This window comes from Brachionichthys hirsutus, chromosome 6 (assembly GCF_040956055.1).
Source record: "Brachionichthys hirsutus isolate HB-005 chromosome 6, CSIRO-AGI_Bhir_v1, whole genome shotgun sequence".
NCBI lineage: Eukaryota > Metazoa > Chordata > Actinopteri > Lophiiformes > Brachionichthyidae > Brachionichthys > Brachionichthys hirsutus.
The window spans coordinates 3982663-4007473 of record NC_090902.1 but is presented as its reverse complement, the minus strand read 5'-3'; the positions used below and the strand labels follow the sequence as shown (position 1 = coordinate 4007473).

The 24811-nt window shown below is 40.2% G+C and overlaps 1 protein-coding gene across 1 annotated transcript; it reads right to left on the bottom strand.

The window, feature by feature from the left end:
- Positions 1 to 9436: 9436 nt before the first annotated feature.
- On the bottom strand, positions 9437 to 24080 carry gfra4b (GDNF family receptor alpha 4b). The gene is made up of 8 exons (XM_068740671.1): positions 23999 to 24080; positions 15608 to 15883; positions 15386 to 15466; positions 14480 to 14825; positions 13613 to 13722; positions 12725 to 12859; positions 10150 to 10310; positions 9437 to 9577 (listed from the first exon to the last, which is right to left on the bottom strand). The coding sequence occupies exons 1-8, from the start codon at positions 24078 to 24080 to the stop codon at positions 9437 to 9439; spliced, it is 1332 nt and encodes a 443-aa protein (XP_068596772.1).
- Between the last annotated feature and the right edge of the window lie 731 nt (positions 24081 to 24811).

The window sequence follows — 24811 nt, the reverse complement described above, 5'->3', positions numbered from 1 at the left end:
CAAGTTGGCACACTTGAATCACGAATACAAGTCTGCGTTGTTTTTCAGTGTGGCAACGAAAGCTCTGCACAGAGCTGAGAGAGGTTCCTGTGTGAGAGTTATCGCGTTAGTGGTCTCGCAGACGGACCCACAGGTAGTTACAACCAATGAATAACACCTTAATGACCTCCCTGCCAATCACAATGGAGCTAACCTCAGATGCTAAAGGCAATGTGGGAGGTGAAGGTCAGCTTGTATAGCAAAGGTCAAAAATCAGCTGGGTCATTTTGATATGTTAATGTCCGTATTTGTGGTTATGTCCCTGATGAATGCAACCATATTGCAGCTTGGTGAAGTGTTTATACTGCATTATTCATGCTGTATAAGAGAACCCAGTGGAAGGATCTTTATTATTTATATTTAAAAACTTTTAGCAGGAGATTTCTGTTACAGGGGGATCATCCGACATAAGAGAATGCAACCAAAAGAGCAACCCCTCCCCTTTCCTACAGTGGTTGCTCATAATGTGAAAATATTTGGATTAATCATCCTGTGCTACCATAGAAACAGGTGACGGCACCCTCTGTAACATAAAAAGGATTAGGCAAAATTGCTAATTGCTCGCCTGTCTGTCTCTTATGCATGTCACTTCTACCTGAATTAAAGTCTCTCTCAGAGAAACAGTGTTCATCACAGTACTGGTAGGTTATATTATTAGAGGACAAATGAGGTCAGTTTCAACAGGTTTTACTTGAGGACAAGTATAAATTCATTCAATCAACCTCATTTTTCTATTGCAACATCTCTTTTCATCCAAAATATAGTTTCAAGACGAGTTTCATCTTTTCCCAGAGATGCTGTTTAGCGTGTGCTGGAATTCACAGCAATCATCTACCTTCATTTGTAATCTGTCACTAAGTTATTGCCTTCGGTTCCTCATATGAATCTCACATGCATTGTAGAGAATGCAATCCCATTGCACAATATTTCTTAGCACGGTAAAGTCACTGTTAGCTCGCTTGCTAATTTGTTTGGATATTACCTTTTCTATGTATTTATTTTTACATCGTCGCACATTACTCGGACGCATCGTGCACGTTCACAGCCTTTATAACACGAAGATTGTGCACCAGCGTTGCAACAAAGTTCCTCCAGAGTTGAATCACATTGTTTGCTATTTTGCTGCACTTGTAATGATGATAAAGACGTATTCTTAAAAGAGACCATTTAATTACCGCTTCATGAAAACTCCCCACACAAACTGGAGCCTCTCTACTCGTCAAGCAGAGCATTGTAAAGAATCAATCAATGGAAAAAATTATTACTTTTCATATACATGATTGCTGATCCTACCCTCCAATCGAATCAAAAAGCATTTCTAAAATCTCACATTGAAAGTTAAAAGCCTGCTAACTGTCTACTAGTTGCTTTAAGAGTATGATGACTCGTCGCCAAAATATCAGCGGCTGTGTAAATGGGAATGCTGATAAATAGCAGCCTTTTTAAAATAACTCCTGTCGTGGTAATCTCTAAAAGCTCACTGTGTTTTTCACTAACATTTAATATGACACGCATTGATCAGCGTTCTTCTCTCCCGTTGCTCACAGTGTCTTCTCCTTCAGCCTTGCCATTTCTCTGTTGCACAATGTTTTTGCTCAAGTTAGCACGTTTTGTCTATGAGCATAGTCTATCTGCACCGGCTGGACAGTGAACGAGCAGATGTTTGGTTTCCCAATGGGTTCCACTCGGTCCTGTTCTCATGACAGAAACACATTTCACTATACTCACTCCTGCAGTGCATCAGCACACAGTATACTGCTGATCAACCCAGATGAATAACATAGATCGTCCATTTTATGATGCAGTATAAAGACACATTTTTGTTTCTACTTTAGTGATACTGTGTTAATTTAAAGTGTGCTTGAACAGCTCGCTGACTGAGCAGCAAATGTTGCGTACAGGTAGTGAATTATTGAGGCAGCTGCTGGTCTGACGCCTGCAGGTCATAAGGATGAGCAACACAGTGGACAGAGTCCAAGTTGGAGCTCAATGTAATCTGGAAACATAATAAGATATTTGGACTAAGGGATGATTTGTGCCCTAAAAGTTTCTTTATTATTGCTTATTAATTGCGACTGCGTATTCGGGTATGTGCGAGTTGTCTAATTCACTTTCCTGTGGAGAAAAGGCTCTGATTTTTCACAAGCGTTGATTGGTATGTTATATACACTCAGAGGGAACAGTGAGCTCTGCTTTGAGGATGTGCTCCTATAGATATGCTCCAGAAGTTCAGGCATGGCGATATTTAAGTCAGGGAATTGAACTGAGAATCATGCTGGTTGTAAAAACGCTTAGCTGATGATCCGCAGACATTATGAAAGAATTAATTTATTTAAAAAAAAACTATTTGTGACAAAGATCAATCAAAGTGAAGGCACACACTGATTGTATGTTTCATGATGATATGATTGGTGTGGAGATTGGTTGCGTTATATTTGAGGCGAGAATCATTTTTGCTAGTTGTTGGGTTCATGTTGGATGACAGCTTCCTGATAAGGTTGGCTTTTATGAAGAGGTCACGGGTGCTTTGGAGTTAATGAGCAACACTTAGGTAATCAATGACCCTGAATTCAGCTGGTTCACCAAAGATGCTACCAAGTTTAGTTTGAAGAGGTTAATAGACCACGGAGAACTGAAAACAGCGTCACAAACGTGGGGCTATAATGACACAGATAGGTGACACATTTTCTGGATGAGCAGGCCTGGGGCAGCCGGGCAGCACTAATAAGGTGAGAGAGAGAACTCTGATTATAGCAGTTTGGCTGGGACGTTAACTATTCAGGAGAGGTTTCCGCCAGCTTCATAACACCAGAGTCTTTTATTTGTAATAAACAAAGGCAACTTATTTTATTTTTTTTACCCTTGAAAACTTTACAAACCTTTCTCTGACTAAGGTTTCCCATCAGACTTCTCTGGAGGTAAAAGATACTGCTTGCAAGGAAAGTAAGAATGCAGAATTACAAAATCTGATCAAATATTTTTAACAACTATTGTCAAATTGCATATATTGTAAAATCAGTCCAACTAAGATATTCAATTTACACATATCAAACTGTAAATGTCAAAACCCACCATACCTTAAAAGCTGGATGTGGTTTGTTTCAAAAAAATCTCACGCTGAAATGATCCTTATTTTTATTGTATTTATAAGGTCTTATAATATGTTTAAAAATGCCCTATTTTTACATTTTCAAAATGTTTGTAACTGCTTTTAATTTTAATTTTGTGTTGCTATCTTATTTTCTCATGTTATAACTGCAATTTTAGTTTATTATTACTAATTTGACAGAGCTACGTGTGAATGTTTGTATGTGTGCAGTTTGAGTGTGGATGTGTGTTTGTGTGTAAAAAGAGAGTATTTTTTTGTTGTTGTTGATGTTGAGGTGGTTCTTTCATGTTTGCACTGCTGTTATTTCTGTCTATGTTTTGTTTTGATTTAGGACCCCCTTGAAAACGAGATGGTTTCATCTCAAGGGGTTTTATCCTTTCAAATAAATAAATAAATAAATAAATAAATTTATAACATTTTATTTCACTCTGTTTGCAGTCAGACAAATGCCAGTCACTGAATTTCAGATATCAACTTTCTGCATGTGTTGAACAACTTAATTAATAATATTTGCATTTAGCATTTTCTAATGGCATTCCTAGTCAGATTGAATGTCGGCGTTGCCATGACTGCAGAAATCCTCAATTACTGCTGTTTGCTCTGCAAGCTCTGAATATGAGACCTTCAGTAGAGTTGGCTGTCACCCTTCAGTGCAAAAGTCATGGTGATTTACTGCACTAATCTTTACTTAACCAAGACCAACACTGAGCTTCGCGTTTTGAGTTTAAGTTAAGTGTTGTACTGCTCATCCGCAGCAATAGGGGGCAGTATAACTCTGCAACCTTATAATTCATTCATTCGTTCATTTTCCTCCTGCTTATCACATGCATTAAATAATGGGTGGAATCATGTTTTATTGTGACTTCATAGTGGTTAAATGTTAACACACATGACTGTGTGGTTTGTTGTGATTCACATTTACGCAGTCAACTGTGGCTTCAATGTCTTTTCCCCATAGAATAATAATTTTAAACAGGAAATCGATTCCTCTGCATATCTGATGTGTTTTTTTAAAGGAATATACTAAAATGAGAACAATGAAATGGGAACACCAGTGATAATACTCTCTCCACGTGCGTGTTGGGTCAAAAAGCTGCTGTGTTTTTCATGGCTGACTGGATGAGGTGATAGGCTACCAACGAGCAGATGTTGACCTGACTTACGTCTGGATCTAAAGCACTGGAAAAGTTGCTCAGCAGTTGTTGGAAATGGGGATAGACAGAAAGGGAGCACGCCGGACCTGTATCTCACGTCTTTGTCTATGTCTATGCATAGACTTCTCCTTGGGGCAAATGGCTGCTCGGCCCAGCCCGAATCCTTCTACCACATGTGATGAAGGCTGAGAGAGAGCTTGGCTGGTATCAGAGGTGGATGTGGGCTGACATCAACATGCAGTCAGCTCATCAGCCTGTTGCCTTCAGAATGTCTCATTTAGCAGTAGAGCAGAAAGGAAGACAGACGTGCTCAGAAAGATTACCGTCAGCAAACCGGATCAAGCCTTGAAATATTTTTAAAGGTTTTTTGGGGGGGGCTTTTTTTTTTTTTTTTTTTTTTTGCAACCTTGAGTAATGCGTAATTTGTAAAATGTATTCTGAGGTATCAGGGTGTGTAATGGGTTGTTAGCAATGTTGTGGATGTCATAGCCTGCTATTTGGTGCTCCAGAGTAATTTGAACTATTTTCAACTTTAATGCAGTTTAAAATACATAATAATCTTGCTGTATATTACATGTGTATGTAAATCTGAAGTTCAGGTCTCGTGCAATAATTCCGTCCTCTAAAGCAGCCGTCCTGTAAAGATTATGGGGCAGCGGAGTCATCATGGTAGCGGGACATGATTTAAGCCAAGGCATGATTGGGGGTGGCATTCTTGAAATGTCAAGAGGGGTGAGAAACGCATATCTGCCATCTGGTTTATCTGTTGTTCATCCTTGTACTGAAGTATCACACGGTCATGGTTATGTATTTCATTTCATGGAGGTGTAATGAAAATGCCGAAATTGCACATTGCAGTAAAAGTAGTGCAATATTTCTCTTCATCGTATCACAGCGTAACTGAAGAGCGCTTCAATGAGATCAGTGTGAACCCTCTTGACATTTGAGATTCTACTTGCCTTTCAACCAGATTTTAACTTTATCATGCGATGAGCACATGCACAACAGTCATGTTGCGAGATGTGTGATGTGATTTTTTGTTTTTGTGTGTTTTGTTATACTACAATATATATTGCAGAAAAGATGCATATCATAACTAGGTTTAAGAGTCCTAAGGTAGATTTCCACTGTAATATTAATGTTTTGTTCATATTTAGAGTTTCCTCTGTCAGTTTGCAGTTTGTGTGCAGAGATTCTGTAGGCCTATTTTATGAGTGGCGCATAAGTAGCTACTTAAAGCCATACAGCACGACTAAATGCCACTGATGTTGCATTCAATAGAAAATGGCAAATTATGAATGAGCTAGGAAATTACCATCTCAACAGTGAGGCAGGGAATGAGCTGTGGATGATGCTGTGATTCAGAGTCATGCTACTATACAAAGCATCTCCAAAGTGTCTCTTAGTTGTGGCATTTTCTTTTAGAAAATGGTCCCATAGGCAGAGTTCTGGTATGGAACAATCTAGTGAGCTGTGCAGCTAGGACCCAAGGTCTGTTGAATAGTGTACAGTCAACAGCGTCCAGATGCTCCCCCTCCGACGCTGCCATCGTTGGGGAGATCACTACTTCGTCTACATGCTGGAAACTATGACAAGAATTCGTGTACAGTAAGAGGATTGCTAGTGTGCACCTACAAATTCAATAGATAAGCTTCCTTCCTGTGAGGAAACCAACCGTAGGAGAAGCAATGAAAATCACCTTAACACGACAAATTTGTGCCTGTGCATTCATGCAAACACACTCAAAGACACAGATATGCATGGACACACACACACACACAGACTGCAGCCACAGATGTCTGCGCATATAGGCCTACATGCTTTGCACGTACACGCATGAATACACAGGCCGGGATACAAACACAGATGCGAGCTGACAAACGTGAACATATTTGTACATCTGGATCACTGTAACACAACTTCATAAAATATTTTCCATGCATGTGGACACTTGTTTAAGAGCGAAAGGCACAAGCACGGATCGGGACACGAGGTTTAATGACTCCATCAATCAAGGTAAAATCTCAAATCATCCAGTCAAATTACATCAAGGCTACTTTACAAAAAACAAACATACAAAACACTACTTCTACATCAATTAAATCAAGATCACCATGTTTACTAGACAGGACTATCAATGTCACTCTGTTGTGCATGTAATAATGACTTTGCGTTAGATTTGCCTCAGTGTGAGGACACAGTGATGCCCCTCAGACATGAAATATATAAGTAGATAAGCCCCTTTCTGGGGATTACAGGCTCCAAGACAGAGGCATAATACGCAGACATAATTTTTATCATTACACACAGGTAATATCTTTTTATAATCTGCTGCACGGTTCTATTTATTTTTTTATTAAAATGAACATTGTCATTCACATCATCCTTGACAGCCTGACATTCCTGATTCCAGTAAGTTGGTGTTGTTATTTAAGGATATGCTGAAGAAGGGAAGCCTTGACATTTGGGATCACATGGTGGTTTGTTTTTCATTTCATACCACCATGTGATCCCAAATGCCAGTTTGACAAACTATATCATGAGTCATCAATAACAAGAGATGATTCTGAAACACTCTATGTTTGCTTTTTCCAGAATGTAGCACACTGAAAATTAAAATGTGTCATTCAGTGATGCACGAGCATATCATGAATCAGCACAACTGATCATATTTTGAGCATTCCGATTCATCTCAGCAATCCACTTAATGGTGTAATGAGTTCCTTCCTGTAGTGTGGTATTTTGGCGGTTGCCAATACAGCTGATTTGAATGTAAGTGCCCATGGAGAAATATTACTGCAGCTCAAACAAAGAGCTGTATATATAGAGCGCTGAGGACAATGAGCCTCAGGCAACTTGGACCTGCTTAAATCTTCTCTCAGAAATAATTTGTGTGAGATTAAAACGAGGCATCCCGTGATGTAATGTAAAGATTTAAGGTACACATAAAATGTCATCCTGTTACTGAAAAGAACATAAACTATCATGGAAAATATTCAGTTGGGGACAGTGCTATTGAGGTAGCCACCGACTAAACAGAAAGTCCATCTTCATTGATTTGTAAATGACTGAAGATCTCGAGTGTTTAATCAAGAAAAAAAAAATCTCATCCTTCCTGACGCCAGCTTGTTACCGTAATTAGAATATGCGGATTTCTTATTTTATATTAGCTAGAAAGCCTCAAACATTAAATTGTCTACTTTTCTGTGCACTTCTCAACTAAATTATTATTTGGTTAATCAAAACAATAAATTTTTACTGTCAAAATTTAAATGAGAGAATGTGTGAACTTCAAGAGTCCAAACTTCAAGGGTATAAGTTTAATAATTGCATGACGGAGAACACTGGGAAATCATGTGCCAAAAAAACCAGACAAAATGCTGCACATCACCAAAGAGGAGCTCTGTTCAATCACTGAAAAGAAAAAAACAATTATAGGTCAGATACAGTCTGGCAGATTCTGTGTTTAATCCAACCATTGTGGCAGCGTTTGTAGATTCAGTGCTGCAAAACAATTAATCTATCCACCAGTTTTAATAGGACGACTCCACAACTATTAGAGGGATGCATGGAATTCAGTACACGCGTTCCTGTTCCTCTTAATGTGAATTACAGCCACCGAAGACACTTCAACTTTGAATAAGCTGTCATCGTCAGGTCAAAACTAACATTGTCATGTTAAGAGCATCGTGCTAATCACATTACGGTGCTTTTATTCTGTCTAGCCCTACAGTTTACTCTTAGAAATTATGACTCCTGTCATCTTGCAGTTTAAGAGACTGACAATTTCAAACTGCTCCATAATCAAGGATATCTTCCAGATCACCAGATTTTGATAATCTATTCCGGGTAGCATTCCCAACATGTCCTGGAAATTTCATCAAGATCCGTCCAGAACCTTTTGAGTTATCTTGCTAACGGACGGACAAACGACCGCCATCACATTACCCCCGCCTCGGCGGAGGTAATAATGGATGGTAAAACCAGATATCTTGAGAAAGCTTTTAACACATGCTGTAAATACACAGGCAATTTTAATATGGAAAAAGGCTTTCTCACATTGGGTTGAATTGATAAATCACTTGAGTGTGTCCAGAAAGTAATGTGTTTAAATTAGATTTACCATAAGGGGAAAAATTAAAGCGTTTTACATAAAAAAATAAAAGTTGAATGATGCTAACATGTCAACATACTGCTGGTCCAATTCAGAATCCATTATCAAAAATAATGAATCATTCATTGCAATTTAATCTCAGACAGAGCCTGTACTGATCAATAAATCAATTTGGTCTCTTTGATCTGGCACAGCTCAGAGTCAATCCACCGTCATGTACACATTTAAAAACAAGGTTATGACACTCACGCAAAAGCTCGTACAAACAGCAGCTACAGGTAATGAGTTACTGCTTGTCTGATTATTTCCAGCTAAGCTAATTGTCTTTGCTGTTTTATATGACCAGCCACTGTTGTTTTTGCAATAAAACATAAAGTGGCATGAGATAATTCAACAAAGGTGACTGTCATGATGGAAAGAACTATTCCTATTCTAAGGCTGTTCTTATGTATCGATTAGCAACAGCTCTTACAGATCATTATACTGGAAAAGGAAGAATGATCCTCATTCGGTGACTGGAATAGGTTGGTATTAAAGCACCTCATCATTCAACATCTTTTTAAAATCATTTCTGCACTGAGGACAGAGCTAACATAAAGTTATCTGGCTTGCATCAACCATTTTCCCTTATATTGCATCAAATTGGAGCCTAACATACATACTTCATGTCTTTCTATCATACATTTGTATATTATAATTTCATACTAAATCTTTAAAGTGAATCTTTAAAGTAAATTGGATAGTTGAAAGCTGGGCTATTCCACAAAAGCGTTACTCTGACTTCATTTTGACTTGACTTGATTGCAACGACAATGTACAAATGTTCAGACTGGCTTCAATATGCAGAATTCCTCTGAAAGAACACTGGCAGGTAGACTCGGACCAAAGACGCAAGAATAGAAAAACGGAATCGCTGTACATATTTAGGCGGCGTAACGCCACATGGTCTATTTTCCTCTGAACTGCACTGGTCCTCCCATCTGTTCGGAGAAAGGAGGTTCCTCAGCAACACTGCAGTCTTTAGTGTCCATTGATGAGTAGAAGGAGCCACAACAGAAGGCCAAAGGCAGCTTGAAGCATTAGGCTGGGAGATGAGGCAGAGGTGGAAAGGCTATCAGATGGCAAGGTGGATTGGCCCACTAGTAATTCATTTCCCAGGGCCTAGGAGGGGGGCACAGAAATCGGTTTTTATGCAAGATTGTTTTTTGTGTGTGTGTGGTCTAATGCTGATGATCTGCAAATCAAGTGTGCATTGAGTTTTATCTGATCATTATTTCTCTTGAGAGGGCAGGATTAATAAACAGGGTTGAGAGATTAGATCAAGTCGAATGAAAAGTCAAATTTTATTACTGTATGATCTAATCTCAATATTATTTATTTATATTATGATCCTTCCAAATGCTGCAGCCTAATTTTCCACAGGTAGCTTCAAAAACATCAAAATCAACAAGACTTGTTTTCCATCTTTTGCCTGGCGCAATTAAAAAATGTAAAGTAAGATAAACAAGACCTTGTGCGGCATTTCAACGTGAAAGGATGTTGAAATTGGAAGGCGGGGGGGGGGGGGGGTGCGACAGCATACACCTGTTTACAGAGATTGTTCCATGCGTTCATGAACACAAGTGTTTGCCAGTTTCTGGAGCTAGTTGCTTTATTATTTAAGAATGATCCTATGTAATGTTTGCTCCTGTCAGACGTATGTGTGTGTAAAGCTGCAAAAACAATATGCACACCTGAGTTGGTATTATTGTATCCAGAATGTTCCGCGTAGTTTCTGTTGTTTCTTGTAGAGAAGTCGCGTTCCGGTTTTCTCTACTGCCGGGGCTGGGAGCACTGGACTGACTGGGAGTCGGATGCGGATCTGGTTCACTTCCAGACATTATGATTGCATTCTCTGGAATGAAGGGTGGCATACACATCACAGGTCAGTAATAACATGGTAACAGTTTGACTATAAAGGGGTAATAACACTCCCGCCGAGCAACTCATTCCCCTTACAATTCTATTTATATAGCGAAAATCGAGATCCGTCCAGAACCTTTTCAGTTATCTTGCTAACTGACGGACAAGCTGCCGCAATCACATCCCGTCTCGTCGGAGGTAATTTACATTATTAAATTACATAATTAAAAATAATTTCCTATGGTTTGAAGCTAATATTTATTTAGCTTTATTTCACATTGAAAAGGTTAAAAAGTTAAACGACAACAACTCCGGTAATTACATACATAGTACCTCATATTATCACTGCCTTAAATAACAATTTCCATGTAATTCATGAGCTTATTGGGCCTCAGTGACATTTTATCAATAGGTTTTCTTCCCTTATGTTCTTTACACTCACACCAACTGCCTGTTCGTATGAGTAAATATCGCATGAGTGCTTTTGGTGGTCTCGAGTTGGTTCGGTTTTGGTCGGTCGAGACAAGAGAGAGAGGGGACAGAAAACAGAATATACTCAGTATTCTCTCCAAGTATCCAAACTGCACCTGCCTCTCGACATCGACCTCATTAACTCATAGACTATTTGCGATGGCCAAACAACTCTGAGGCCTCTCTCTGTATCTTGTCGAGGCCGAGGGCCCGAGGAAAGGATGGCCAAAGATTCACCTCGCTGCACACTCAGAGCAAAGATACCCTCTGTGTGCACATGTTCAAGACAGACATAAACTGGCTGAAGTCAGTAATAAGAACCATTATTCAAAGTCTAAAGCAAAAAGTTAGAAAGAGAAATGAGAAAAGGTCTTCAGGTGATCACTGGCATCACAAAACATGAACACTATAAATAAATTGCAATAAACCCTTTGTGCTCAATTATGATGGCTTTGTTATCTAATCCAAGTTGTGTTTTCCCCTGTGTCCATTTTATTGCTCGTTGGATTGCCGGCAGGTTTAAACAAAAACTGCTTGACCAATTTCCAAGGTAGAAAACACATCATTGTTTGAGGGGGTTCAAATATATTCTTTGGTGTTGATTTTCTATTTTTTCTCTAAATTAGGCAATAATGCATGGATCTCAATGGGAAAATCTAACATATATTTGTGTTTTTCTTGGACCCAAAGTATGAATGAAAGTTTGTCAAATTAACACCCCAGTTTAAAGGTTGAAGCAGTGTCACCCGTTTTCTGAGGGAGGTTTTCAAGACCGGCTCAATAACTTTTTTCATTTCCAATTGTGGAGAAAAAAAAAGTAAATCAGGTGTCATGTCGGGCATTTTAATAAAATTACAATTACAAAATAATTCCAGGGCCAACATACTTAAAATTCACAGAGAAGTGACTGTCTGAACACCCGGGTGGAATTACCAAGGAAACAGCATGATGGGGGTGATTAATAACGAGAGTAAACAAAGTGAACGATCGGCAAAGAGAAACAGATACACTGAAAGAGAGCGAGAGAGAGCGAGAGAGAGAGACTATATTGGCAATTCTCTGATTTAAAGGCATCACTCTATTTGATCATGCTGGGAAGCATCTGCATCGCCGAAATCCCCTACAGCTCCATCCTGTCACTTTCTTCTATAATAGAACTTATTTACTTTGATTTTCATGTAAAATCTGTTTGAATGGCCTCCATTGCAGATTATCAATGCAAATTGTTCTGATGAGGGAATGCCGTTTTTTGGATTTCACTTCGAAATAAAAGTAATCTGGCTCTGGAGCCAAGGTTTTTGTGAAGCACTATTCAACAGTATAAATGACACGCAATTAGTCTGAGACTGAAAGTGTCCATATGCTTACATTATTTGTTAATTTCAGCTGAAATATAAATCTGCCTCTTCCAAATGGGCATTATTCCAAAACATTGCTTGCTTTTGGATGCATATTCAGCATGTAAGACATATTCGGTTGATTAGTCAGTTTAACAGGTGCTGGTGGGTGGATTATATTAACTTTAGTCGAAGCCAGGATGGATGTTTCCCTGTTTCCAGCTAAACAGATGGTGGATGTAATTTTACAATTACTGGACATGAGAGCGTTATAGATCATCACACTGTCTGCAAAACACTCTGAGTGTATTTTAAATTTTACTATCGCAAATAACTCCATTCAATTTGTGTCATTTCAATAGCAGGGAAACTATTAATTGCTGCATGTTTGTCAATTTAAAGTATTAGGTATTAATCAAGGTAAAAGTTTGAAATGGTCTGGATAGTATTTTAAAGTCACACAGCCCAGCCCCATTTTATATTGGAAAGCATTTAGAATCTTTCAGCTGTCGGTTCAGTGATCATTTAAACAGACTTAATGACCGGAAGCAGACCTTCGTCAACACAGTGACAGAGCGCTGATCCTAAAACCACTCACGGAGACAGATGTTGCTGGTGAAGTATTCCAGGAAGCTCTCGCACTCTTCCCTCTGGCTCCCGCTGGCTGAACAGGAGCACCATGGAGCCACGCTGGATGTGGAGTTGTCGCCATAGTTGGGAGTTATTGTGCTTCCTGCAGAGAGACCACACACAGGCCTTAATCAGTATTAAAAATGCATCCTCCTTGAGTTGTTGCACTTTTATTCATGGGGCTTTATTATCTGAAACATTAATGGACAGTGCATTTCCTACATTTTGACATGTTGAACAGGGCTAGTATGTTCCAATCGGCAACACACCAACTCGCATGATTTAACAGTGTACTGTTATTCACAGAAGTCTTTAAGATATCCATACTGTATATATTTTTTGGTGGCTGTTTTATTTTTGGTCATTATTGTTGAGGTAGGATTTCAAGTGCTTTAATAAATATAGGACAGCAATGAAAATGCCAAGTGTGTGTTCATGCTGAGGGCCACTATTCGAGGTCCTTGAAATGCATTTAATCCTCTTGCCGGTGCATGAAAGAAAAAGTGGTAGTTGTTTTTCCTTTTGCAGAATGTTATGAAAAGAAAAATGTCATATTATGTAAGGAGTCTGCCACTCTGGAATGAAAAGTTTTTATGCATTTTGTATCTGAAACTATGTTGAACTTTTCTTTTGGATTAGAATTAGAAGTTTAATTCAATTCTCCTTCTTCGACCCTCTATTAATGAATTCACCCTCCAGCTGACTTTCACTCATTGCTGCCTCTTTCCTTCCTTCATTAGCATAGCGTATAGCACATATATATTCATTCTCTCACCCAACTGCACTCATTTCATTTCATGTTTCTCTTTATTTATGTGGTTTCTTACTGTGTGTTACGTCACGGCTGTGCACCAACCTATTAGCCCAGTGTAGGCGACAAGACAGGCTCCATAGTTCCCTTGCTTGCAGCCATTGGCAGACATTTCTAAGGGTTCACAATTGTACTGAAACTGTGCCAGTCGAGACCTACAAAAACAACAATGCAATTAGCAAGAACATGATGGATTTTTGTTGTTAACAAAAAGTTTGTTGGTTCTTTTTTTTAACTCTACTGTAGCTCAGTCATTTAATTAACAGTTTGCCCCTATGACATAAAGAAATATGCCAGGGTGAAGACGGAAACCATTGGACTGTAATGCGAAAGTGATAGAAAGACTAATATATTTCATCCCCCAGACCTGGGATCATTAGCAAAGCCCTCTGAGTGTAATGGGGCTGTGAAAAATAATGGCCATGACCAGAGATAGCAATGAGCGATAACTCTGAACCATCTGGCTCTTTATCTGTGCTAAATATTTAATGTGTTATTCCAATAGGCTCTCTGGGGTGTTCTAGCCAATGGTGGTAGAGGGCTATAGGGTAAAACAGTGAGACATCTTGTTGATTGAATGTCTGTTTGTCTGGTTTCAAAGCGCCATAATATTGCATTGCACTGGTCCGACATATATACGGTGAGGAAAACCTAAAATTGTATCCAAGGGATACTTGAAAGTAAAGGAAATGGTGATTAACATTGGCTTTTGCTGATTTTCTATACCACAAGGAAAGAGGTGGATCATTAAGCAAAATCAAACTGGGGGATTGTGATTATATTATAGTAATCCATTATGTCATCCATATGAGGCAGTGACTAGGAGAAATAACGGTAATATCTGTTACAGACATGAAAAAGACTGACATTGAAATAAATAGGAGTTAATTAAAATGGTCTATTTCCTCTAACCTGCACACATAGTCAGCGTTGCAGATCCTCAGCTGTGTAATGCAGCTGGGCTTCTCTGAGCTTTCATAAGAGCAACTGGGCACAATAGTCTGCCTTCGCCGCTCTGCACACGCCGTGTCCTTACAGGGGCAGAAGAGCAATTCGTGGGTGTAGTCGGCAGGGATGCGGTCAAAGAACCTGCGAAGGGCTTTATTGCATTTAGGCCGGTTGCACAGCCCCGACCTGGCACTGGGTTTGATACAAGCTGAGACATATTCTGTGCGGAGCTTCTGGCACAAGTCGTCCACATTGCAAGCCTTGGCTGCATCCAGACAGCGATTCACAGTTGTCATGCCAACATCGGAATCTGTGGATGGAAGTCGGGCAGACGACAAGCATAGGTATGAGTTGAAAAATAACAGTAATAATGCAGCATTGTTTTGTGTTTTTATGAATAAAAGTAGCAGTATGTGACCTGCGGGGTTTGGAACTGAAACGACCAAATAAAAAATTAAAATAATAGAGTGAATGTCAGTTCTGCTAATTGTTTCTTGAAAGGATGTACAAAGTTCGATAAAGAGTTCTATGTGAATCAATCTAGCATTGTTGCACCATTCAATTAAACACAAGGTGGCTTCGTAGCATTACAACAATATGAATAATCAAAGCTGTCATTGAGAAAAGAGAGCTTTACTAAATAAAAATGACACATGCATAGATAATGTCGCCCTCCAACAAAATTACGATTTAATTTTTGATTCTGATGCTCAGATGAATGGTTGTTCTTTTGTAACTATTTCGGGGTACTCTATTTGCTGTGGGCACGCGTCCAGGCAACATCCACTGGGACACGTGTTAAAACCAGATTAACAGATCTTCAAAGGATGAAATGGTAGGAAAATAATTAATGAAGATCAATGAACTTGCCAGCAGAAATGGAGGCCAGGCGGACATAGTCGTAATCCCTCTGCACCGTCTCATATGGATAACTCTCCACCAGTTTCAGACCTAAAGGAATAGCAAACACAGACGGAAAAACTGGTTTAAATACTATAATGTTGTAATTCATCGAAACTGTACTTTTTGCAATTAAGCATGGGGGGACCCTTCTGTTTTTGTAATGTACAGACATCGGTTAATCCTACTGACCATGTACGATGGACTGATGAAGGCTCCAGTAGATGCTCAGGCAGTTCTTCTCCCTCTTCATGCCCCGCTTACACTGGCAGCCATGTAAGGGGCTGGATAATAGGGCGGACACTGCGTTGGCACACTGGCTTCTGGCACCGGGGCCCAACTTCACGCTGCCGTTGCCTGCCACACACTGACGCAAAGTCCGCAGACGAGGACTGCAAGTCTCATCGCTTGAGCAGGATTCTCCAGCCATCAAGCAGTCTCTGCCAGCCAGGATAACCTCCAACAGAGCTACAGGAGACACAGTTCAGAGCACAACAGAGAGCAGAAACACACGCTGATTGGAGGCGTAACAGCAAGACAGAAAGTCTGCATGAGGAGTGCTTGTACATACTAAAATGCCCCATTCTAAATTTGCTGTTGAAGGACTAGAGCAGAAACGTTGCTCTCGGGCTCAGTGGTGCTGATGCTTCATGTGGAGCTTCGGGGACTATTTTTCCTCTTCATGCAGTTCTCATAAAAAAAAACTAAAGGTTTTAACACCAATATATGTAGAACATTCAGAGACAACTTTACTGCCTGTCTCCGTCTCTTTCTCTCTATCTTGCTCTCTCTCTCTTTCCAGGACACAGCCGTCATGTGGTTTTTATGCTGTCTGCGTTTCCTGACTTCAAGTTTAAAAGTCAAATGTACGGAAAGGCCAGATGAGATATAAGAGACCAGTGTCAGCAATAAGAATAGAAAAGACATGAGTGGGATTATTATGAAATCGTGTGAACCCAGAGTGGAGATTACCTGGCCAGAAAGCAATCACGACAGCATTCCTTTCACATCAACCAGCGGAATTTCTATGAATGTTTTTGATGGATGTCTTCGATCTGTTGCTCCGAAATTGGAGACGCATCGTGCGTCTTAATTTTGGGGAGAAACCGACATCACAGTGGGAACGATGGCTTTCAGTCTGTCGATGTCAAGATTAAAGCCATGCTAGCTCCTTAGCTCTAGACGGGAATGTCGCTATCTGCCCACTTCTCTGTCTCAGGCTGAAAAACAACCTCAACAACTATTCATTTCAGTGCCAAGTACTTTTCTATGAGTCAGAGAGCTGGAATAATAGGTAGGTGTGTGTGTGTCACAAAAAGAGTATAGCAAACTTTGAGAAGTGAAAGAACCAAAGTCTATGTCTGTTGCCATGGGGAAAGGCCAATGCAGTGCAATGACTGTCAACTCAATGCACCAATACTGCAGCTGGAGAGTCTGGAGTTTATCATTCCATCACGATGATGAAAGGAGACAAATGGTAATGAAAGACGTACTACACTCCATGTATATTTACTAGAACAGAATGTCCGACAGTCCCTTTAAAGTCAATCAGGTATTATCCAACTCCCTAAGCCTATCTGCATCAAATAGGTACCAACTACTTGTATGCAATATTTTGTCTCATAAAGATCCATGAACTACTCCCAAACTAATGAAGGGAAATGTTGCATTCAGAAAGTAAAACAAAAATCCATTCTCTCACTAAATTTCTTTCTTGCCATCTGGCCCGGAAGGCCAGATGTCCAGTTGCAAACGCAGGGTAGATGTCCCAGGACTTTCGTGCTATGCGTGTCAGTTTGCACAGCCCGGGCAGAAGCGTGAACAGACGCCATACATCACGAATGCAAATGAGACGCTTGAGTCAACCTTTCCAATAAGCCTGTCTCGATGTACGAGTGGGTTTAGCCAATTAGCCATGTCACTAATCAATTTGTTCTGAGACTCAGTAAAGTCCTCGGTTTTCCCTGCCACATAAATCAGGAGCAGATTGGCTGATCAGTTACCCTTGCTCGCCAACATAATGATCCACTTCATGAGAGATAAAACGGAAAATGAGACTTAATTAAGTCAGCTGGAACGTCACCCTCACTCCTCCTCTCATCCTGCAAATCCACGAGGCCGTGGAGTCAAGCTCTAAAGTGTTGATGCACTTAATGACTGTCACCTTTGTTTCAGTGCAGTCAAAATTAATAGATCGTCTTGAAAGTTGGATTAAAGCTGTGCTTTTACTTTAATGGAAGCAGCCGCTTGTGATTTCTGCCTTCCATTGGCAAGGCATTCCTGAAGGCTGCACCTTCTTAGCACTGCTGGCTGTAATTTCCCCCCCAATATTTTAAGAGAAACTCAGATATTTTAAATGCTGACTGGCCCACAGAGCTGCAAAGATCATGCAGAATTAAAGTTTACATGCTGACTAATGACAGCTCAAGTCCACACTGGGACTTGTGTGTGAGAGAGAGGGAGGGAGCGGGTCTTCGACCGATTCTTTTGAGAAGCGCGAGTCGCAATTTTGAGTTCATTAACGAGAACACGTGCGCTCAGGGCGCTGGGAGGTTAAGGGTTTGGGACTCAAAGTAGCATTAAGTAATTGATGACATTAATCAAACTCTATCTGCAACAACTTTGACAGGACTATAGCAGAAGTGTCCAGTTAAAGTCACAGGAGATCACATCACCACCAGAATGGAGGGTTTTCATAGCCGGGGGGGGGGGGGGGGGGATTGTGGGATGTTTGGGGATGATAACTTCTCTAGACTGAGGGACTTTTTGTGACAAGGATTTTGTTCTTGCTGATTACATTTAAGGATTGCGACATTAAACTAATTCAGTGTGTAGAGGAGGATTAGACAGGCCTGGCCGAGGCGCTACATTGAGTCTGCTGATATTTTACAGATATATGTCATTTACCATGTATTTTGATTATGTACACTAACATTCTAATGTTTAATCTTTATCTCTAAACATCATGTTCACATTAGTTTAATTAGAAAATTGTTAGTTTTGCAGGAAACTGGCAAAAAAAAACCTCAAAGTATTTTAAACTAATTAAAAACTGATGATGGCTACAGATTAAATGTTAAACATATCCAATAGTTGTGGAGATGTTTAAGTCTGGGTGGACAGAACTACGAACAGAACATGAGAGACCTAACAGGCAACATTATTTTTTAGATTCTGGCCAAAGGGACAATACAAGGTCAGCCTTCGCCCTCCATCTATAATGTATTTCCCTTTGTCTGTGAAGTAATAAACACATAAAGACAACGAATAGACCAGATTTGAGGTTTTTTTTTCTTTTTTATCTAATTGAGTCACAACCGCAGTGTGATCACACACACACACACACACACACACACACAGAAGAAAACTATACATTTACACCATGTGTTGTTCTTCTTGAACCATAAGAAACACTGCAGGACAACGATTAGTAACAGACAGTGAGCTTCCTGGAACAGTGACCACATCATGTACTAAAGTTCACTGCCTTGTTGATTCCACAGTGAAGAACCAAAACAATTACTATTGTCTTCCTCTTCATAGTTCAGTTGGTTTAATTCACAAAATTGAACCTTTACAAAAGTAATTTTGGTATTTGCTTAGAGGCAAATTTCCATTGTCGACTCCTGTTTGGATTAATTCTCAGTGTGGCATTGGGCATATGGGGCCAAACGGTCCGACCTTTGCCGACAACGCCACTTTAGGACTTGCAACCTAAAGACCTATTTTTTTGTTCCTTTGGTCCCCAACTCATTTTAGCGGGTTTCCCCAACCACAGGTCCGCTCACAGTGACGACCAGCACGGCATTCAACAATTCAAAATATTTATTTAACACTCTAAAAACGTCCTTAGAAACACTCTACAAACAAAAGAAAAGGAGAGACAAGGCAGTGACAGTCTACGGCCAACCTGCCTTCGACGGGGAAAACACAAAGACAGGGAACGAGGGAAGGGAAGCACCTATATACGCCCCCCCCCCAATCAGTGGCAAATGGGCCACAGGTGCTCCTCCCACACCTGCCTGCCTAATTACATCCCATCCGGTTACATCAGAATCAATAAATAGTTTGCTTTAGCCAATCAAGAGAAATATATACCGGTAATAGTGAAAAATCTCAAGAGTCCAGGGTGAGATGTTTTTCATTTTTTCAAGTCCACAACACAAAGATATTAACTTTATCATTGATGCCAAATGTAATATTAAATTCAGAAGAATTGCTGCATATTAAGTTCCAACTAATTAGCTAAGCTGTGAACAACATCAATCACTTTTTAATGATGCCAAAGTCATTCGCCAAAAAAACAAATTTTGTTTTGTTATTAACTTTATTGAAATTTAAAATGAGTAATTCCGAAGAGGGATAGAGGTGACAGAAAAATGACTTGGTGATTTTTCTTACACAGAGCCTTCATTCTAATATACTTATACAATTCCCAAAGCTCTGCCTTTTTTCTCCACACTGAAATTTATCAGATTTATTAAACTGCTATTTTGAAAACGTTATATTTTATATGAAAAAGAAAATGCTTGTTGTGGTCAAGGGGGGTAAAATGGAAGGAAAAATGTAACAGCAAGTTCATCCAACACAATGTGTGCAAGGTGTACGTGCAAGAAGACAAAAAGCCTCAAGACAACATAAAGTTGTGTTTTAGTTGGAAGGCTGAAGGTCATCCAGTTCAGGTACTTTACCATACCGGAAAAAAATATATACTTTCTTAATTTAACCCAAAGAAGATAATCTCTTGGATGTAACCCGAATGGGTTTTATGCTTAAAAATAACCAAACTGCAGCCTTTTTACAATGCAAATAAGGGTCCAAAAGTTCCAGTCTTATTATGTGCAATGTTACTCAGCATCCTTCATGGAAGGACAACACAGAACATTAAGTGCCAAAAACGTTCTTTTGAGTGGCGGCATTATCCTTCAGCTCAAATGCAATAATCAAGTACACACATCTAACATGGGGACGTCTAACATGGTAAAAGCTTTAGAAAGGAGAAGTAAATCCTTCTCTCCAATCAGCAACAACAGCTGGAAACCTGAGCATTTGTGAAGCTCACTGCAGGTCAAACCCTTTTCCTGATGCTGTTGGACATTGTGCTAGACGGCGTGTCTCATCACACAGGCTCACTCGGGACGTAACTGCAAGCATACATGCTGCAAACATGTGTTTCCAAGTTGTGCTGAAATTGCACAAGCCTGACCGCAATCATCCATCAGTGTTCCTCTGATTCCGCCTGCCTCGAAGTGTGATCAAGTGTCGAGGCTTTTGTGTACCTTCAGGCTTTGTGTTGTCATTTCATGGGCTCAAAAGCAGATATACATAAATGTTAGAAGAGCGATTCCTGACGTTCACGGTCCACTGGTTGTTTGGTGAGATGTATGGATCACTGAATCCTATAGCCATTCGTTTAAGAAGATAAACGCTTGTTTAACTCCTGGTTTCGGAGTTTCCTGTAATGAATGTTGCCATGTTTTAGTTTGTCTCTCGGTCCGCCCGAGGACCAGTAGGGAAAATGTGCCACCTGTGCGTACCACCTTTCTTAAAGGTCTATGGCATTGCTACCGTGTGAGTGGAGCCTCTGACAAAGCTGTAGTCGTGCCCATAGCCAATGCCAGCGTGTGATGTACACTCTCAATGTCACGCAACATTTATCTTCAATTGGAAAATGTGGCATAATGAATGAATCGACTCTTGAAATGTAACGATTGCAACGCTTATCAGCGCATCGTCCTCGGCTTGCAGAGGAGAGCGCGTGACACGTCATGTTTTCCACTTTGTGAAACTGGCGGCTGTCTGCAGCACGGAGCAGAACTCGCAGCGACCAACCGTGGCATACAAATGACGGCTTATCTAAAATAGATAGAGACAGTGTCGAGCACAGTGTAAGTACGGTAAGTATCATTCATACCCAATAATAGTGGACTACTTCATTAACAGGCACCAAGCTTTGTAATCACTATTAATCATCTTGTGCTTCTCAGGGTAAATGGAAACTTACTGTGTGTTGGATCTTTTCCTTACCGCAGTGGGTCTTTTGTTTGAAGCAGGTAGGGGAAGAACAAATCCTGTATATTATGATCCAAAAAATGTACACACTTTCTTAAAAGTTTTTTCTAGACCTCACAACAATATCTATTCATAGACCTTCAAAACTCAGACTCCTTTTCAAATTGCTTCTTTTGTCTGACCAACAGTCTAAAACCAAAATTACCTAAAACTAAAAAACCTAGAGTGTATTTTTGAGAAACGGTAAGTCCTCACACCGGAAGAGCTCACTCTGTACACAATCAAGACGAACATTATCTATACAGCTGTTCTCAACAATGAACATGCTTCACTGTTGTGTATGAAGCTGCATGCTTCTTATTCTACACAGTCTTGAAATCAAGGAAGAAATAATGAAGTAAAACATGAAGAGTCTGGTGAATGAGAACTAATCAGGGGTCTAATTATCAATTGTAGTTTTGAGCTTAAAAAAACATCTCATTTGACTTCAAGTTTGAATAACACATTTGAGGCTATGTTTTAAGGCGTGCAACTTGCTCGAACAAGCGTTTTCTGACAGTGATAAATCGCCCTAGCAGACCACATGACACATGAATTAAGCATCATGCCTTTAAAAGGCTTTTTCTGAAAGAGTTCACGTTTGAACTGTGTTTGTGCTGGATTATAGCTCGATGCCAAAAGTGAGATACCAACAACAGAATAATCCAATGGTGCTACCAACAGCGCGATCGAGTGCTGCCTTTCACCAGCCACTGGCACTAATAAGGGAGACATATTTACAGGCCAGCAGCAGCACTGTCTTAACAAAGTGATTAAGTGTTAACCTTCTGTCGGGTCTAATGTTGCGATAAAGTCGCAGCACCTGCCAGCTGTGGCTGTCACTCAGCAGTCTTTACGGGAGGGGAGGGGCCCACTCATTCTAATGCAATGATTGATGGGCGTTTTTTTTACTGATGAGCCTTTTTAACAGCGGCGCCCTCTGTGCTGCTCGGACTCCCAGCATGACCCCAGTCCTTGAGACCCGTCTGTCGTGTTGTAATAAAGCAACAGACGAGCTAAAGCGTGAATCTCGAGATGGGGCTTTTCAGCTGATTGCCTCCGCCTCCTGACACTGCAGTAGAGATGCAACGTGTCGTTTTCAATCTTTAAAAACAATCAATCGAAGGGCTTTCCTCTGTTTTTCACTTTTATGGGTCCACACTGGGGACGTGAGATAACAGTGTAGTCTGTTGTCACTGTAAAATAATTAAGAGTGTTGCATGGCCTTAATGAAACACCAATGGCTGACTCCTCAGTTCGATTTTGTGTCTTTGCTGGCCTTGCACTATCAATAATTGGTGTCTCCGCAGATACGCTTTTAAAAAGCACATCACCGCAGAGAAATTACCATTAATCCCAGAGACAACATGAAGATGACAAAAGGTGAAAAGTGGGTCAGCGTGGCCAGATGTTATTTTGCTAAGGCTGACTCCAGAGCAGAGAGTGTTGTCAATCATGCAGGACCCATGGGACATCAGCAGTGATCTGCAGTAGCTCCATGACCTTTTAGTCCCTCATAGTCACAAAGGTATCAGGACCCCAAAGGCCCGGCTTGGAGATTATAAGGAGCAGAAACCCTCAGTCAACACGGGATGAAGTATTACATCATGATTCTGACACTGGCCGCAGCCATACACCCAATATTTTCAATGTGTGTAGAAACCGAGCCGTTTTTCAAGCATCCAAATGTGATTGCAAAGGACGAGTGAAAGTCATGCCTGGAAAATCACAAACTTGAGCAGCTATTTGTCATCTTCAGAGCTGTCAGTCACGCTTACAGCGCTGTGATTGATGAATGAAACGTACAGATCTTATATGCACGCCGGGTAGGATGACAGGAAACGGCGTTCTCTGCTCATCTTCAGCGTGTCAGATGAAAGCTCATAGAGAGACTTTGATTTGCCAATAATCTATCTGATCATTATTTCGATAATGAATGCCGATAAGCTTTCAGTAATATGAAGCATTTGTTTATTGTTTTACACAGAAAAATATGAAATTGTGCATTTCAAGTCTGGTTATGTCCTGCAGTCACTGTTAGCTGTAAACAGAACCACTGAATGTCAATGAAACACTCAATCCATTATTCAGACAAGCAGCATTAGACATTTATGTCATAGGTTACATACCAGAAGACATTCTTTCAATGAAATGATAATAAATAAACTGTAACAGCGGCCAAATAAATTTCAGCTCTGAAATTCATAGTTTCCCAGTCGAAACAGCCGTCTGGATTATAGCTTGCAGGGGGGGGGGGGATATGGCTCAAGTGCAATTTGATAGAAAAGTGGCTTCATAAAATGTACTTAATTTTACCGTGTAAACACTGAGCTGTGCGTTTCTAGAATGACAAAATGAATAATTTGAGAACCTCTGCAAAAAATCAAATACAAGACAGGTGGTGTAATCCCACCTGCTTTCCTGTTATCGCCATAATAAAGGTGCCCCAGCACCTACATTTGCATTGAAGCATTTTATTTATTTTTTATTCATTCAATAAATCTGCTTCAATGCAACACAGATGGGTCCAACAAAATGTTAACAAAAGGGATTTTGAAAATAATTTGACAGCATAACATGTGATACCATGCTGCAGCACACCACAGGAATTCATGAAGTATAGTTCTTGCATAATTAATCTCATTGTGTGATGTTAAGGAGAGTTACGGAAAGATTAGCCCCAGTATTCAGGTCAGCACCAAAATGTGAGGTTTGTTTCATGACCTATTTTTAAACACAGACTTATATCCTTTTCGTTTTTGTTTGTCTTATAGCCTTGTAACATTTTAAAAGAGCCACATCAGCTTCTAGGCGACCTTTCACTTTGCACAACGTCACCATATGTTGTTTCTGTAACCTCAAACACGTGTTTTTCCCACAACCTAAGGTCACACGTACTGCAAATATACTGAGGCAGGGATTTACTCTGCAGAGGTGCGGCACAGACACCCCGGGAGCGTCCTTCCTCTTCCGTGGGCCAAATGTGTGATGCTGCAAGAGATATCCAGCTCCAGGCTCATTATGATGCAGACCATGAGAACAGCAGGGCGATGGATCAACATCCCAAAAGCAATAACAATGCTCCCAAAAAACATAAAGCTGAGGCTTCTTGGCTTCTTCACAGCGACTGGGAATTTTTACATCATTAATGAGGAAATAATTTGGCCAAAAGAAACCTCCACACATGAGATCACATCCTGGGACTTTTAATGATGTCGAGTCTTTCCCCACTGGAAGCAATCCATCCTCTTCTGCTATGAAATTATTTATGATATGTAAAAATGGATGCTTTGCGTTTCGCAGGATTGATTGTGCACATCTTTTTCCGTGGTGTGGAACCTGAGA